At 35.5% G+C, this 19,478-nt stretch overlaps 1 protein-coding gene across 4 annotated transcripts in view; it reads left to right on the top strand.

The window, feature by feature from the left end:
* Positions 1-19,478, top strand: part of LOC115210547 (ankyrin repeat domain-containing protein 12) — a 57,586-nt gene that overhangs the window by 13,715 nt on the left and 24,393 nt on the right. For all 4 annotated transcript variants that reach the window (XM_029779172.2, XM_029779152.2, XM_029779160.2 and 1 more), the window contains exons 3-8: positions 405-492; positions 5,291-5,473; positions 6,297-6,485; positions 9,112-9,254; positions 10,143-10,365; positions 12,349-14,247. In XM_029779172.2, the coding sequence (XP_029635032.1) occupies positions 405-492; positions 5,291-5,473; positions 6,297-6,485; positions 9,112-9,254; positions 10,143-10,365; positions 12,349-14,247 (2,725 nt within the window). The remainder of the gene's footprint in view (positions 1-404; positions 493-5,290; positions 5,474-6,296; positions 6,486-9,111; positions 9,255-10,142; positions 10,366-12,348; positions 14,248-19,478) is intronic.

The raw sequence follows: 19,478 nt of genomic DNA, 5'->3' as shown, positions 1-19,478 counted from the left end.
TATCTTAGCAGTTCAGCAAAAGAGAATGATAGAATAAGTATTTGGGTTGATTCGTTTGACTAAAAATTCTTTAAGGCCAGCATGGCCACAGTCTAACTACTGAAATAAGCAAAAGATAAAAGATAACTTAAATTTGTTGAAAATACAGGTTTTTATGAAAAAAACCTTCAAAATCTCATGAAATCAACATCTTCCATTGTTATATTTACCCATTTTTGTCTTTAACTGTGTGGAATGCTGTGTTACAACCAGAAGTTTTCATTGAACTTTTTGGACTTATTTCAGTTTGTTGTTGCAACTATTTGCTTGTCCCCTGAACAAGACATCAACTCTTCTTATACTTTGTTCTTTTTGTACTTTTTCTAGTTTCATATTTTAATCAGGAATTTGTTCTGTGATTTTAGGAGAAGACTATATTGAAAGCTGTTCAGTCAGATGGAAAAGGTATGAAAAGGAAAATAATTATGCCAAGCTCCCCACAAGAAGAAGAAGGTAAGAAACAGTTTTCACTTTTGTCTCTTCCCCGCTCCCATTCATCTTCATACTATGTAAGTCTGCCATTTTTGAGGATTATCTTTGCACAGTCATGGAACAAGTTAGTGACTGGCTGGTGACTTTTAATGCTGGCAAGACAAAATTTTGGTCAGTTAATAGTTAATGAAGTTTCGATTAGGGAGCAAATATTTAAGAAAAAGTGGAAATGGGTTGGTAACACAATTAGAAAAGACACACCAAATGTTGTGAAAAGTGCTTTACAGTGGAAACTAGCTGGATATAGAAAGAGAACTCGTGATGGAGATCAACACAAAAGGAACTAGAGAAAGGGGGACATTCATGGCAGAGTATTAGTACAGAAGCCAAAAATTATGCGACATGGAATTCAACTATAAGTGGCCTATACTCCACATAGGAGGGTTAAAGGCATAAAGAAGAAGAAGAATAGTTATAGGCAGTCATTCTTTTCTTCCATTGCTATGGGTGGACTCAATCAGTCAGAAAGCTACTGTATTTGGACTTCTTAGTTTGACTTTGACCAAAGATCTCCTATGGAAAAACATGTTCAGTCCAAGAAGGTTGGATCTTGTTTCTGTGTTTGCAAATTTCTTACACAAGTACCTTGTAAGGGCACAGTTTGACCTTGCATTAAATATTGTTGTTATCTTTAGATTGGTGGGTCTTCTTTTTTCTACGAGTTGTTGAAGTGTGTCTTCATTGTGTCTTTTCTGTAAATATAGCCATAGTCATCGCTCTGATGGACTTTCTTGAGATGTACCCTCTGTCCAGACCTTTTAGATGTGTCCCCTGTTTATCTTCCCAAGCACATCATTTCTTTGTTGAAATTCCTATCGCCCATGAATCCTTTTATTCCAATAGCTCCTTTTCTCAAACTGCTGCTCTCTTGAACTCACTGCCACCTGAGTGAAAACTTTCATGAGTCAATTATCATTCATCGTTTAACCTCTGCTTTCCATGCTGGCATGGGTGGGACAGTTTGATAGAAGCCAACTAAGCAGAAGCCTGACCCAGACTTCTCTGACTGTTTTAGCAGGATTTTTACAGCTGGACACCTTTTCTCACACCAACCACTCAGTAGAATGGACTTAGTGCTTTTTACGTGACACAAGCACACGTGAGGTCAGTTTAGGCAAGGTTTTTACTGCTGGATGCCCTTCCAAATGCCAACCACTTTACAGTGTGGGCTGGATGTTTTTTAAGTGGCACCTGCACTGACAGGGTCACCAAGTACCTTGCAAAATAAAAAAATCTTTTGAGAGGGGAGGGGGCATAAAATTGTGGAAATAATTCTAAAAATCAATATTGGAAGAGGATATTGTGAAAGTTTCTTTTGTTTTTTCACAGCATCAAAAGTCCTTTTTCTTAATCCATTGAAATCTCTTCATCAATCATATTAATATGCTTTTTGTTTTTGTACATACCTGTTGTGTGCATCACACTTACTTCAAAGAAGTGGCAAAGTGAGAGACAGGAGGACAGAGAAGAAGTGAGAGAAAGAGAATGAAAGAGACAGGGAGTGGTGATGGCATTTGCTTTGTTTTTAAATGTTTCAGAGAGGACGTGAGAGAGAAAGAGACAGGGAGTGGTGATGGCATTTGCTTTGTTTTTAAATGTTTCAGAGAGGACGTGAGAGAGAAAGAGACAGTGAGTGGTGACGACATTGGTTTTGTGTTTTTAAATTTTTATCACATGGCAAGAGTAGATACATATGCACAGTGTTAAAGCAAGAGAGAAAAGGGACACAAAGGAAGTTAAGAGAAAGAGAGAGAGACAAATCCGAAGAAAAGTTCTTACATAGATATGGCAAATACTGGCTGTCAGTTTCACTTTTTATTACCATTCAAGGATAAAATTAACTCACAAATGACTGAGTACTCCACAGACATGCATAACATTAACATAGTTCTCAGGGAAATTCAGCCTCATACAGAATATGACAAGGCTAGTCCCTTTGAATTACAGCTACAACTCAAGACATATATATATATATATAAATGAATTTGTGTGTGTGTGTGTGTGTGTGTATAGTTTAGGTGAGTTAAAATATGTTTGCAATAATAAGTGTCACATAGTGGAAATAAATGCAATTACCAAACTTTCATTCATAAATCCATTTACTATTTCATTCTTTTGCATTTCAATTTGTACATTTGTACCCAGAAATTTTCAACAACTGCACACCAGAAGAAGTGCAAAAACGAGTAATTTTATTTCCTAAAAGTTCTGACTGTCTTGTAATAAATGAAAAAGTTCTTAATATTATACCAGAGGCACATACTTAAGCACAGATTTAGTATCCTGCAATAAGGAAGAGGAGGTTCAGAACTATCCATTTGAATTCATAATCTCACTTACTCCATCTGGTATGCCTCCTCATCGCTATTGTAATGCTGCTAAATCTTTCGATTAGTCAAGGATTATGTAATGGAACTCAAATGAAAGTGCAAAGACTTCATGAATATTGTGTAGAGGCATCATTGGTAACAGGCTCCAACAGAGGTCATAGAGTTCTAATTCCCAGAATTAAACTTAGCCTAAGTGATGCAAATATTCCATTCACACTAAACAGACTTTAGTTTCCACTTCGACTTGCATATTCAATGACAATTAATAAGGCACAAGAGCAAACATTTGAAAAAAGTTGGCATGCATTTGCCTCAACCAGTATTTTCTCATGGCCAATTATATGTTGCATTTTCAAGAGCACAAGCTATGAACAATATCAAAGTAAGAGTTATGACACTTGGGATAACAAACAAGGTCAGTGTGATATACACACAAAGTATTATCTACCATGAAGTACTGTGAGGAAGACCACTGCACCAGCTAGCATCACCACCACACCAGCCACTCCATCATTAATCCTTTAAGATCAGGGAACCACTTAGGGGCCTGTTGGATCTCTCTTGGCATACCAGCAAACCACAAAATTGCACCAGCCAGGATCACTACTACCTCCAAGCCCATCATATATGTATGTATGTATAAATATGTGTCTGTTTGTCTCACCACCATCATTGCTTGACAACCGATATTGGTGCGTTTACGTCCCTGTAATGTAGCTGTTCAGCAGAAGAGACTGATAGAATAAGCACCAGGCTTACAGGTAATAAGTCCAGGGGGCAATTTCTTCAATTAAAGGGTGGTACTCTAGCATGGCCACTGTTAAATGACTGAAGCAAGTAAAAGAATACCAGAAAAACGTTCCATATCACTAAACCAAGAAGGTTCTTTGAATGTGTACGATGTATTTTAAGGTTAAATAGTAATTCCGTTAATGTAGTCATTGGTGTTACATTACTTCCTATATTCTGTAACTGTTGCATTATACTCTTCCTTGCCTGAAATTTTTGTGGGGAGGGGGCCAGTTGATTAGATCGACCCCAGTACACAACTGGTACTTAATTTACCAACTCTGAAAGGACAAAAGGTAATGTCGACCTCGGCAGAATTTAAACTCAGAACGTAAAGACAGACGGTCATAATATACAAACATTTCTCATGGCACCAGTACACTGTTCACAAATGCTTACATTTTTTATGTTTTCCAGCTAGTTATTATTTATTACTATAATATATAAGGTGGTGAGGTGACAGAACCGTTAACACGTTGGGTGAAATGCTTAATGGTATTTCATCTGCTGCTACATTCTGAGTTCAAATTCTGCCGGGGTCAACTTTACCTTTCAGGGTTGATAAATTAAGAACCAGTCAAGTACTGGGGTTGATGTGATCGACTATCCCTCTCCCCACAAATTCCAGGCCTTGTGCCTATAGCAGAAAGGATTATTATTATTATTATATATAACAAAACATTTTCTATAACCAGGTTTACTATATGTGACTGTCTCTTTTTGTATGCTGCTGAATACATTTTAGTTTGTTTACAATATGTTGGTCTTCTCAGGCATTTGTATTTTATTGTAGATTGTGTTTTTTTTTTTTATTAAAATGCTTTTTTCAAAGACAAGGAGCAGTATTTTAGTCTTGGTTCGTTATGTCATGGTTGGTCACCTCTCTGACTATGCATTAAATATAGAAACAAAGTACTTGTTATTAATGATTTCTTAATATTTCCTTATAAAGGGTTTTCTCCAATGGTTAATGATAAGGGGAGACATAAGTAATATATTTTTCAATATATAAAAAGCACTCATGCTGGTGAGATGTAAAAGCACCCTGGTGTCGTGCAAATGGCACCCGTGTTGGTGGCACATAAAAGCACCCCAGTGTCCTGCAAATGGCACCCATGCCGGTGGCACTTAGAAGCACCCCAGTGTCCTGCAAATGGCACCTGTACTGGTGGCACGTAAAAGCACCCATTACACTCTCGGAGTGGTTGGTGTTAGGAAGGGCTTCCAGCTGTAGAAAACCATACCAAATCAGACTGGAGTCTGGTGCAGCATGCCAGCCTGGTCAAACTGTTCAACCCATGCCAGTATGGACAACAGACATTAAATGATGATAATTGGACCCTCATAACCGTTTTATATTTTTTAAAATCCTATTACATTTTTATAATTCGATATCACTACGAATTGTATTAAAAAAAAATTATATTTTGTGTATTGTAAAAATATGAGCAATTCATTGCACATAAATCTTATCAACAATGGATCCCCAAGAGTCATATGGACTCCAATTGAAAACCACTGGTCTAAGGCAACTTTCTTTTATGTATTAAATGGTTATCTAAAAGATACTAATTGTGTCATTTTCTAAAATTGTAATCCCGAATGAATTCAAAATGTCATTTTTATTGTAATTTTTCCAGTTATAGATAAGAAAGGAACACCTCAGAAGAGAAAGCGTGGGAGTATTCAATTAGATAGTTCTCCTACTAGCGGGTCAAGTGTTACACCTCGAACACCTGTAAGTGGCCAAAGACTGATCCCTTTATCTGAACGTCAACAAATGGCATTATTGATGAAAATGACAGATGAATCTTCACAAGGGGGTAAGTCGATATAAACACCTTTTGCTTACGTTTTGTTTTTCATTGATCTTGAAATTTCTTGTTGTTTTGTATTGTTTTTTTTTAAGTTGTGAACAAAAGTAATATTAAGTAACTTAAGACTAACATAGTAGTGATTCATTATTAGATTTCGGTGATAAACAGTGGTGATGTTAGTTTTTTTTTTTTTACTTGAGGTAAATCAAGCTAGCTTAAATCAACATGATCTCTAATGGCTAAAAGAGTTATGTATGTATCCATCAGAAAATTTGGTTCCAAGTAAGAATGGGGAACAACCTGAAAACAAACTAAATGTTGAAACAATTATATCTTTAAAGCCCTGAAGATAAATGTTCGCAAGATGTGGGCTATAGTTTATTGCTTTCTATTTTCCTTAAAAAAAGACTTTTTGGGAGAGAGTGGGGTGTGATGAATTTTGTTCAATAAGAATACAGTTACTTTTAAACATGATTGTATGTATGTATGTGTGTGTGTGTATATATATATATATATATATTAGAGAAAAACCACTGTTATATAATTCAAACAATGATAGATGTAAATCATACCATGTAGAAAAAATAAAATATATGATAAAACATTTACCTAGATCACAATAAAGTTCATGATAATAAACAGTATGTAATTAGTAAATAGACTAATTCTAAAATTGTAATCCTGAAGGAATTCAAAATACCACTTTAATTGTAATTTAACCAGTTATAGATAAGAAATTATTATATATATAATATATTTGATACACACACACACACACACATTATATATATATATATATGGTTAATGTTTTTAATTTTACTCTTTAAAGCAACAGATTCTTCTCCCAAATCATTGTCACCTGTGATGTCCGCTAAGCGAACGCCTGGTGATAAAAGAGTGCATAAGCGAAATGAGCATGGAGAAACACCTTTACATTTGGCTGCTATCAAAGGAGATCCAAAACAGACTAAAAAACTGATTAAAGCTGGAGCTGATGTAAATGTTAAAGATTTTGCAGGTAAAATTTCCAATATTTCCTCAATATTTTCTCTGGTGTCATGATTTTCAGATTTGATAGTTCCAGATATGGTTAATTTTGTGAAATTTCGTGTGTTAATTTGGTTACAATTTCAAAGAACTTCATTGATATTTTTGATAGCAGTCTGTCCAAAAACCATACAAAAGTGTGTTATATCATTAATGAAAATTTTAGCAATTGTTTTAGAATATAAATAACAATATACGATTTCAGTAAATAAAAATTGAACTATAATTTTATTGAGGGACCTTTTGTATTATATTGAAGACCGTAGATATGCTCAATGGCTGTACAGATGTTTCTCACAATTCTTCTCAGTGTCACTCATATAGTCAGCATTTAATGTCTGTTTTCCCTGCTGGCATGGTTTGGCCAGATCAACAGGAGCTGGTAATTCAGAAGACTACAAAGCTTTCACATGGTTTCTATCCCTGGATGTCTTTCCTAACACCAGCCACTTTACAGAGAGCACTAAATGTTTTGGGCTTTTTTTTCCACATAGCACCAGCATGGCCACTAAGTAACTTGCAAGGCATGGGCCCTTAGATGAGTTGGGAAGTAGTATTAAGGGAAGGGGTTTAGTACTAGATGATAGGTTAAAGTATGATGACGGGTCGGAAACAGATATCTTACTGTAGAAGAGCTACATGGCTACTCCAGTTGGAAAGAGGGAAGAGACAAGGATTGACCAATAAAAAAAAAACATACATTGAAGAAACGTCCTGAATATCGAAAGGAGTGATCTAGAAATTTCAGACTTGCAGGACAAATTCATTGAAGATGGAAGGTTCTATTAGTTATTGTACAGATGCTTACGTAGTTATTATAAATACAGAAGCAAAGTAGATGAAATCATTTGTGTGAAAAATAAATAAAAATGTTATTGAATTCAGCTAATCAAGGGAAATAATTCAAACAGGTAAATTCGAAGAAGAGACAAAAGGTTAATGAGAAATGTAATGATGTATTTTCAAAAATGATTATGAACTTGGATTCCTATTACAGCCTTGGGAAGAAGAAAAAAAAAGCTATTAAAAAATTCAAATTTTAGACTCATTTACAATTAAGAGTTGATTAGATAGCATTGGAAATGATTTTCCAGACAAATTGACCAAATTAGAAAAATCATCATCATCATTTAGCGTCCGTTTTCCATGCTAGCATGGGTTGGACGGTTTAACTGGGGTCTGTGAAGCCGGAAGGCTTCATCAGGCCCAGTCAGATTTGGCAGTGTTTCTACGGCTGGATGCCCTTCCTAACGCCACATATATGTTTGAATTTACGAATAACACTTACACGCAACTAAATTACATGAAATATGAAAAATATTATAACAAGCAACACATTCTTGAGATCACTGGTTCTCAACCCTTTTTACATATGGACCCCTTTGATTCCTAATTAATTCAGATGTATTCTCCTAGCCATTCAACGTTTAAAAAAATCGTATTATATTTTTATAGTTAAATATTATAGGAAATTGTATAAGAAAAATTGTTAAAATATTTTGTAGAATTATAACCAATTTATTGCACATGAATTTTAATCACAAAATCTTTTATAACACCTCAAGGGTCATGTGGACCGTGCTTGAGAACCACTGCTTTAGATCAATGGGTTAAGTTTTTAAAAAAAGCCTTAATGAAATAATGTGTAAAAATACACATTGAGAAGTATCAATATCTGTAATAGTTATTGACATTCAAAAGTATATACAAACATACACACACAATGGAAAATATAATTAAATATATACCAACAAATATATCCATAATAGTGTGTGTGTGTGTGTGTGTATATATATAAATATATATATATATATATACACACATGCTCTCACACTCACATTTTCATATGTTAAATATTGACAAACTCATTATACACATTAATGGATAAATATAAATACTCAATATTGTCACATGTGCATGTATGTGTGTGTGTGTATATATATATATATATATATATATATATATATATATATATACACACACACGCACACACATATCACCATCATCATGGCATGTGTGCATATATGTATGGCTTAGTGTGCACTCTCAATTGCTAGATCATGAGTTCAGTTCCTAGACCAGGTTCTGCATTGTGTTCTCGAGCAAGACACTTCCTCTCATGTTACTCTGCAATCACTTTGACACCTGACACACCGTGCACCTGTTCAGACAATGCTGATTTGACGGAGACAATGTGAGCTAATGTGCAGCATAAACATTTGATCACTATAAATCATCATATGCAGATCATTTGGCAAAAGCTGAATGCCCTTACGTCATCTTTGACAGGAGAGTCCATCATTTATATCTACACACACACACATACACACAGTATACATGCAGTGGTGTAGTGAAAAACCTTGATAGGTCAAGAAATAATAAAAAGTAAAATGAAATTTTTGTTTTTTCTAAATAACTAAAATGGTCCTTCCACAACATAATCACTACACACATACACACACTCATGCACATTTGCATATATAGCTTGCTAATTATATTATAGATTAAATGCATTCTTTAAATATATTTATATTAATGAGGCCCTTTGGTGGAATGGTTTCCATTTGAAATAAATGAGTTTTTAATTTTCCATAAAGGTTGGACTCCTCTCCACGAAGCATGCACCCGTGGTTGGTTAATCATTGCTAAACACCTATTGAAAGCTGGTGCTAATGTAAATGTTCATGGCTTAGAAAATGATACTCCTCTTCATGATGCATCTGCCAGTGGACATCAAAAGGTAAATTTTCTTCTTGTTACAAACCAAGCTGACATTATTAATATTCTGTTATTTTTATCATATCATATTAATATCGCACCAATTTTCAGCTGCTAATATTGGCGGTGAAGTATATTATATTTCTATAAACATTGTTTTCGCAATACAAAATATAAGACAAGAGTCTACGCAAGCAAGTAACAGCTACTTTGAAACCTGAAAAGTCTTGCATTTAATTGATCAATGTGTCAGTCTTATTTAATGAATCCAGTGGATTCTAGGTGACTTCTTCACTGACTAAAAAAGGGGTTGTTTTTTCTTTTTTTACTAATAGTTTGAGCTTAGAATTGAGAAAACGACAGTTGTTGCTATTTTTTAACATATTTAAAAAAAAAAATAACTGGAAAGTTGAAGTAATCATTTCTGAGTGAAAGCTAATTAAAATGATATATACTCGTGGGTGTGATTATTTCCAAACCTTGGAGTTTGGACACAGCAATCTGCAGTGGACTTTAGTAGTAATAGTAGTAGTTGCTTCTTCAACGACTGTGAAAGTAACAACAGCTACTAAATATAACTATCTGAACAAATATGCAGGTATAACTGCATGGTTAGAGAAATATTAAAATAAAGCTGGTGTGTGAATGAATGAATAAATAAATGAAGCCCAAAGTTTTCTCTATTCACAAGTTGGTAGGTACCTACTGAAATATGCAAAAAGAACCTAATCTCAATTTGTAATATTCTTAAATGATCAAATCCGTTCAGCTGAATATTTTGTTTAGACAATTGCACAATATTTCATTTGTATTCATTCTCCCTTACCAAATCTGTGACATTACAATTCTTTTTTCTTTTTTCCTTAATTGTCTGTTGTTTCTGAAATGTCTGTTCTTTATTTATTTCCAGCTTGTTGAATTACTGTTGAAGCACGGGGCTAACCCTCTTCAATCTAACAGTAGAGGCCAAACACCTATGGATGTTGCTGCATGTTCCGATACAGAAGAGCTATTAAGAAAAGAGATGTCCTCATCAAGTAGTGATAGTTCAAGTGTTGATGATACTCGTTCTCCGACATCTCCTGAAAGTACTTCTTCGGCTAAAGAAGAAGACCGTACTGCAGATTCAGAAGGTACTTAGTAAACTTACCTAATTAATGTAGCTTTTAACCCTTTCATTACCAACCCGGCTGAAACCAGCTCTGGCTCTGAATGCAAATGTCTTGTTTTCATAAGTTTTGAATTAAAATCTTCCACCAAACCTTAGTCACAATTTATGTTGTAAACACTAGCTTAATGATAACTAAGTTATTTTACTAAATTCTTTGTTATATTTAAAGTAATTGAAAGAAATACAGAGCATCTCAAAATAAATACAGTAACGAAAGGGTTAAGAGGAAAATCAACAAAACTGCAATCAGGATACCTGATATTTGTGTCTAAGTCAGGGGTCAGCAAAGTGGTCAGTATTGACCACCCTCCTGGGGTAGGGTGTCCTTGTGGTTATCCAAGAGCTCAATGATTTTAAGCATTTAGGGTGCTGGATTATTAGGAAACTGAATCTGGAAGAGTTTGGGTAATTTAAACTCAATAATTTCCAGCCAAATATTGATGCAATATAAAGTAGGATTCACCAAACGTATATTTCACATTATATATTCCAACTGCATCGATGTATTATGACTGAATTTTTATAGTTCTTAATCAATTTAAGTATTTTCATTAATTTATTTCCTTATTTCTTACTAAAACGTAATAAAGGCACAAAAGAAATTTTTTTTTTTATTCATCATGCTTTCTTATTTATTTTAGAAATTTATAAGATGGGAGTCAACAAGTTATCAGGGTTTCCGTGAATGGGTCAATGATTTTTAGAAGTTTGCCAACCCCTGTACTATAATTACTCATGTCCTGCTTACAGTTACACTTTTGTCCTTTGACTATTGACTGCAAAATGTTTTGTCAGTGTTGAAAGGAGCTGACGATTTATTGATGGGTTATTTGAGTTATATGTAACTAGCTGGGGTATTTGTTGTGGAGACTCCATCATATATAATAATACTCTTGTGTCTTTCTCCATCGCAACATACAAATGAGAAAGGAAGGGGTGATAGATGAATAAGGAAGGAAGGGGTGATGGCAAACTTGGTAGTGGGATGATGGAAGTTCTACAATGAAAGAAAAAGTCAAACAGCATTTCAACTCTGTGTGTGTGTGTATGTAAAAGGGAGGTATGTGAACGTTTATGTGTGTATGTGTACAATGGAAGTGGGATCGTGAACATTCAATGCTGAAACAATGTTTCAACTATGTGTGAGTATATGTGTGTGTACAAGAGAAGTATGTGAATGTTTGTATCTTGTGATTATTTTGTCCCTTATTTATATATAACATACTACAATTAGCCGTCATTTTTGACGGCACAGGGCTAGCTAGTCATGTATAATACTTTTTGTCTTAGGTATTTTACATTTCAAAAGGTAAAGCTACACTATCTTGTTAATTGCTTACCTGCTCTTATTGTTACCCCCATCTTAGTGAAGGCATAGGTATTGTTTTCAGTCGTGTTTGTTTGTTTGTTTGTCCGTGGACAACATATCTCAAGAACCGCTGGATGGATTTGGATGAAACTTTCAGAGATGTTTGGCCATGTGACTGGTACAGACTGATTAGATTTTGGGATTGATCCGGTGCCAGACAAGTATTCTGGATTGATTTTCCTGATTTTTTATTTAATTTTTGAGAACAGTTGGGTTCATTTTTAGTATTCTTGTTCATGAGAGCAGTCGAGTTTATTTCAGTTATTCTCATTCTAAAAATCCTCTCTGATTAATCATTGCGAGGGCGTTGGTGTTGCCTTGGTGGTGGTGTGCGCTCTATGAGTGCTCTTGTTACTCTTGATTTTAATCTCCTTCCTTTTACATTATAACTCATTATGACACTGGACTTAAATGACTTTGCCTTTCACCTTTTCAGGGTGAGTAAAACAAGTACCAGTTGAGCACTGGGGCTGATGTAATTGACTTACTTCCTCTCCTGAACTTGCTGGCCTTGTACCAAAATTTGAAACCATTATTTACTTTATTCATTCATTTTTTTTTTTTTTTTTTTTGCAGAATTGTCTCCGAGAATTACTGGTTCATCTGCTTTGAAATGGGAGAGAAGTGTTGCATCATCAACTTCAGGCAGCAGAAGATCCCTGTTGCCCAAGTCTCCAGAGAAGACTGCTTCCCCTCGTCTCTTTCTTAAACTTGTCAAGGATGTGCCCTGTAGTGGAGAAACGTCTGAAAAATCTAAAGATACAACTGAAACACAATACAAAGCATACAGTGTGACTGTAGAACATAAAGACTGCATCTCCTTTGTAGAAAGTAACAGTAGTAATGACAGTGATTTGTATGAACCTCGCATTTTGGAGCGTGCTAGTGATTTAGGTAGTACATCGGTTAGCAATTTATCAGCTAGTATGGTTGCAGCAGGTATGAAAGAAAGTGGTCAGTCAGACAATCGTGTATCCGGCATGACTATAGCACCAGAAACTTTACAGCATCAAGGAAGCATTAATAATAAAGTTTGTGTTGGTGATAGTCAACTGAATGATGAAGCTAATAAAAGCTTTGGTGAGACAGTTTCATCTCATTCTGTGCAGACATTTACTCCACAGTTTGAGGACATTAGTGATCCTGAAGATGAAACTGGTATGTCTGAAATTCTTAAACAGCAAATGCCAGTACAAATAAGAACTGATTCTAATTGCATTCCACAAAGTAAAGAACTGGACACTAGTAATATTATTACTACATCTCAATCAAAGTTGAAATGTTTGACAACAACATCCTCATCCTCATCATCATCTGATTTTGCACCACATGAATTATCATCAATATCATCATCAATATCATCATCCAATTCTCATGGTAATGCTATTAGCTCAGGAACAACAAATAACAATAATAACATTCAAGGAGATATACACACAGTAGACACAAACATTATTTCAAATACTTCAATAAGAAGGCATTCTAGTAATAATATTACAAATTCTAGTACGTTGGTAACAAGCGGGCCAGCTAGTCAAATACCCACCAAATGGGAGCTCCATTCTTGTCCACCATCTACTGATGACCATCTTTGTGGGTTAACCTTAAAATCTGAGGGTTCTCGTACTTCTTCACCTACTAGATCTGAGAAAGATAGATTTGCTTTAAAATCAGACAAAGAACCTAGATCTTCATCCTCATCATCATCATCATCTTCATCTTCCTCATCATCATCATCGTCATTATTAAAAGTACCACCTTTGAGAATAATAATCCCACCAAAACAAACATCCTCTATGGATTCAGATAACTTGAAAATGCTCCTAACTAAACCAGCATTACCGTACGTTTTAAACCCAACACGAGAAAACAATTTAGAAGAGCAAAATAATGAATGTCATATAGCCTCCCAAGCATCATCAAGGGCCTCGAGTCCAACTTCTTCACGCCCTTCATCTGCTGCTAGTGATCATGCTGCCTCATCTACGGCTGGCAGCAGTGTAACAATGGCTGTCCCTCTGACAACAACGACTTTACATATGACAGCCAATCAGTCAGTTTCGTCTGGTGATAAAGCTGTTTCCATTACTAACACCAACACAGCTACTACTGTTACAGTTACCACAGTAACTAGTATTAACAGCAATAATTCATCCGATATAGATATTAAGTCAAATTTCCATGGAAGCAACAAACTACCTACTAACTCTGCCTCAGTGACAGTTACCACCACATCTAGTGCAACTTCATCCACCACCACCAGTAACTCTGAGAAAACTAGTCAAACACATGCTACACCACGAGATACTGATTCTCTTGTTGTGAAAGAGAAAGATGAATTAATAAAATTAAAAGACAAAGAAGATAATAAGGAAGAGAAAGAAGAAAAGACCACACAAAGAATTACACGATGTCTCCGTTCACATACAGCACAATTACAACAACAGAAAAGAGAGCAACATTCTGATAAACAAGGTATCATATCTCTCTCTCTTTCTCTCTCTCTCTCTCTTTCTCTCTCTCTCTCTCTCTTTCTCTCTTTTTCTCTCTCATACCAAAGTCAAATCATTTACAAGTTCTCAGCACTCATGAAAAAACACAGCTAAAAGCCTTTCTGTTTTTCTAATGTTTATTCTGACAAAATGTGATCTCTACTGAATTTACCCACAAAATCTGTTTTGAAAAATTGTTCTTTTTTTCTAGAGCCAATAAGTATTTCAAGATTGAACATTTCCTAACCTTTTGCAATGCCCCATACAGCCACCTGTTCCAATATTGGCAACACTTCTCTCGGTCTATTATTGAAGTATTACATAGTGTATCATATATAAGTCAGTTAAAGGTAGGGTGGCAGTGTCAATGACCTTTGTAGTCCCTCCCAAACTGGTGAGATTTATGCAGCTGATATACAGCTGGAGTAGTTGCAGGGTCTGATTTCTATAAGAAAAACGTGGGCAGTGAAGAAGAACCAGAAATCTGGTCTATCTGCTTCTAATTAAGTGAGTGAATTATGTAAAAGGCGTACAGGGGCAAAAATGCTTGTTATGTCTACTTGCAGACTCATTGTAAACCATCATCATCATTGTTCGACCGTGATCAAGACAATGGAATTTACTATGTTACGTCAGACTTCGCGGTCCATCATAGCATTACAGAGGTCCTGTTGCTGGATGCCTGTATCCCTGGAGATTACATCAGGGTAGGAGAGTGTGCGCCCTCTGGTATTGCGAGGAGATGGCTTCTAGAGGAGAGTAGAAATTACCTCGTTTTCAGTTCTACAACACTGTCCAGCAAACTGGACTCTTCTACTTTTCACAAGAGATGATACAGGTGGTAATTTCCCATATATTTGTACTTTGGTTGGATGACACTTCCACGAGAGATTTTGAGCTCTCATAAGGAGGCAAGTGTAAGTTCCATCCAACTGCCTCTCAAGCTTGAGAGGCAGTATACCATCATACCTAATCCTTAGTCCCCAAATCTGCATTCCTCTGCAACTCATTTTCTGCTTGCATCTATCTAAAAGATGTTAATCTACAATCAGATTAAACATTAGCTTTATTAATCTTGTATGGAGGCTTAGTGGTTATTAGTTAGGGTGTTGAACTTAAGATTGTAGTTTCAATTCTTGGACCAGGTAATGCATTGTGTTCTTGAGCAAAACTCTTCATTTCACTTTGCCCCAGTCCACTGAGCTGATAAAAATGAGTAATCCTGCAACAGACCGGCATCCTATCCAGTGGGGAATATATATGTCATAGAAACTGGGAAACTGGCCCTAAGTCTGTATGACTTAAGAAGGATCTTTATTAATTTTGTGACCTGAATCACAGTTGTTCAACCCAACTTATGAACTAACATATCTTATAATTGAAAAGATATGTTCATAAATAATCCTCTTTAAAACTGCTAAATAGTTCCTGTATTTTAGTATAAGCTAAAAATTTGTGGGAGAGTCCAACATGTTTATAATGTGGTAATGGAGGAAAGAAATTAACTAGAAATATGGTAGATGGCTCAACTTTCATTTCTGGATAATGTTTGAGGGAGGGGAAAAAAATGCCTATGTCAGTTGATTCATCATCAACATTTAACAACTGTTTTCCGTACCCACATGGGTTTGACAATTTGACAGGATCTGATGAGCTGCAGGACTATGCTGAGCCCAAGGGAGAGCTTTGGCATGGTTTCCATGAGTGAATGCCCTTTCTAACATTAACCATATTACAGAGTGTATTGGGTGCTTTTTTTTATGCTACCAGTATTAGTTGGGGTGTTGATTAACTTGCAAGGTACAAAAAGATGAAAGGAAAAGGCCCCACAACTAAGCTGGGAGAGTATTTGAGAGGGCTGGGTGGCTCTATGCCTGATGTTGAGGGGCTAAAGTATGACAGAGGGACAAGCACAGGTGTCTTGCTTGAGAGAAGCTACATGGCTACCCCGTATTACAGAAGGGTGGGAGTAGTTGGGAAGAAGACAGATATGACAGCATTGAGGTGCCAGAGCAAACCCTCAAGGTACATGAAGGTGAGCATAAGAGAGGATATGGACAGTAGATCAGGGTGGGAAAGTGGGTAGTTTCATAAGGGTGTGAGGGAAGAGTAACATGGTTAGAGATGAGGGTAGAGGTGAATGTAGTGAATAATGAACAAGGGTGGAGGTGTGGTTGATGGGAAATATCAGTGTGAAGATAAATCAGAAGGTAGGGGGATGATATGCAAGGCATAGGAGCAGTGAGGTGGGAGATGTTAGGGTACATAAGGGTGGCTGTAGTGAGTGGTATATGATGACAGGTATGATTAGTTTATGAAAACTCACAAAGCACAGTGGATCTGAAAAGTGAAGGAGTTCAACCTTTGAACATGTGGTTGAGTGTTCAAATTTTTACAGCTGATGTATCTGCCCAGGATGACCTGCAAATGATATGGGCACTTTATATAATATATAAAATTAATAGCAACATTGTGCTTTGCTCTTTGGAAAGGCATATAGTTTGTTTGTCTGAAAACTAATCCTACTGTTGCTTCATAGCTGTGTGGTTAATGATAGGAAGTGATTCTAGATATAACAGTGACACCCCCCCTCCAGTTTCACCTTTAAACATATTGAAAATGCATATGCCATTACAAGAAAATTGTTTTCCATTGATAACTTTCGTTTTTAAACAATGTTTTTCTTATTTCTTCTAATTTTTAACCTTTTAGCATTTAACCCTTTTGATACTAACCCGCCCGAAACTGGCTCTGTAGTCAAATGTCTTGTTTTCAAAAGTTATAAATTAAAATCTTCCACCAAACCTTAGTCACAATTAATATTCCTAACACTAGCTTAATGATAACTAAATTATTTTACTAAATTTTCTGTTATATTTAAAATTAATTGAAAGAAACACAGAGCATCTCAACAGAAATATGGTAACAAAAGGGTTAAAATATATAATGGAGAAACAATTCTTAACCCTTTCTTTACCAACCTGGCTGAAATCACTTCTGGCTCTGTAGTGCAAATGTCTTATTTTCATAAGTTTTGAATTAAAATCTTCCACCAAACCTTTGTCACAATCTATGTTCCTAACATTAGCCGAATGATAACTAAATTATTTTACTAAATTTTCTGTTATATTTAAAATAAATTGAAAGAAACACAGAGCATCTCAGCAGAAATATGGTAACAAAAGGGTTGAACCGACCATATCTAGCCCATGCACTCTACTTGTTTTGTGTTCCAATCAGCCACATCCAATTTTTCACACCTACCTTACAATGTCATTCTAAAACTGAATCAAATCAAAATCTTGAAACTATGAAATAATGCCTGATTAACTTAAAACAATCTAAATAAATATTACATTTGCTAATCTGAATGCTAAAGGGTTAATAGTTAACATTTGCCTCTTTTTAATGTGATTGGGATTAAAAGTAAATAAAGCTTACATACATCGTTGAATTATTACTGCCAACAGATAATGTATTTAGTAGGTTTTAATTTACTTCAGAAACAAGATCTGTACTACTTGTTAATTATAAGCTTTCCATTTGAGAATCGTATGCATTCAAATGTTTTCTGTTGCAGTAATTCTCATTTATTAGATATCTGTTAATTGACTCACTCCATCCCCTGAGCATGCTGGCCTTGAGCCAAAATTTGAAATCAATATTCAGTGTTCATTTTACACTGCAATATCTGAAAATATGTCCTTTGCAATAGCACTTTTATTTTATTTATTTCATTATTAAATTTAAGTTTAAATATTGTCCTATATATGTTACCCACTTATGAGAAGTGGTCTTTTATCTTTCTTGTTAAAGTTCAAGATCTTATCCTTAGACGATCTGGAACTCAGCTGAGGATAGGAAGCTCCAAATGACCTGTCCTTGTTTTTTCCTTTCCTTTCTTGTTGTGTCTGACTGTCTGGATGTTTTGTTGTCACCCATTACGTCCTTGTTCCATTTTTTGTTTTCTTTTTATATATATATATAGCAATATAACAATATTTTAACTCTAGATGGTTAGGTTGTATGCTAAATAAACAAGGTTATCTCTTCCTTCTTTGTTCATATCAATTTCTGAGCCATTTTAACATTTATGTTGAGGTGCTTCACATCACTAATATTGTCAGTTTAATGCTGCTTTGAGTCAACTTAAAGATTGGATATAGTATACTTTCATTCACTTTCTACCCTTTTCCATGTGCTCCAAACTTAACTACCTTCAACCGACCGCCTCTGCTATATTTATCATTACTACCTCTTAACTTTTAAAAAGCTTATATTCTCAGTGCTTACACTAGCACAGTACTTTTTTCACATATAAATGTTGTAGGAATGTTTAATTAATAATAAACCAAACTTATTGAAATTCCTGAACGGCCATCAGATTTGTCTATTCTAGGGTTTTCACAAAATGCAATTCAAACCCTTAAGATTATTCTTGTCCATAGCTACTTCCTTGGGGCAGCCAATTTGAGGAAGGATATTTCCTGAGCAGGTTTTGCATGTAAACATAGAACCTGTTTTCAATTTTCTTTCACACATGAATATTATAGCTCGTGTACCCAATGTTTGCAATCGGTTAGAGACTATGGAATTTCACCATCAAAGGTTCTGTATTGCTACTTGAATTTGTTCTTAGATTTATTGTTATACCTATGGCATAGAACTTTGATTTCATAGGATTGTAAAGAAGCCTCTGTAATCACCACACTCAGTGCAGCCACCCTTATGTCCCTCTGACTTCAATCTTCTTCTTCCTCCCTCTTATGCCCTCCTTTCTGATCTGTCTACAAGTTTATGATACTAATTCTCCTCTTCTTTCCTGTGCTATTGCTTGTTATCTCCTTCTCCCCCCCCCCGGACCACTTTTACCCCACCCCTTCTATCCATTCTGATATTTAGTATCAACCACATCTCTGCCCTTGCTCATCACTCACTATATTCACCTCTACCCCCACTTCTAACCGTCAGTTACTTTCCTTTCACACCCTTATGAAATGACCAACCCTCTTCCACTTGACCCTGATCTACTCCTCCTGTCCCTCTTATACTCACTTTCTTCTGCCTTGAGAGTTCGCTCTGGTAGCTCATCACCACTAGCCTTATCTTCTTTTTGGCTCCTCCCATACATCCTTATATAATTCAGGGTGATCGTGTATCTCCTCTGCAAAAGAGTTATGCTTGTCCCTCTATCATACAGTAACCTTTCAACAT

Source organism: Octopus sinensis, linkage group LG1 (assembly GCF_006345805.1).
Source record: "Octopus sinensis linkage group LG1, ASM634580v1, whole genome shotgun sequence".
Lineage (NCBI taxonomy): Eukaryota > Metazoa > Mollusca > Cephalopoda > Octopoda > Octopodidae > Octopus > Octopus sinensis.
This window is presented reverse-complemented; position numbering and strand designations above follow the sequence as displayed.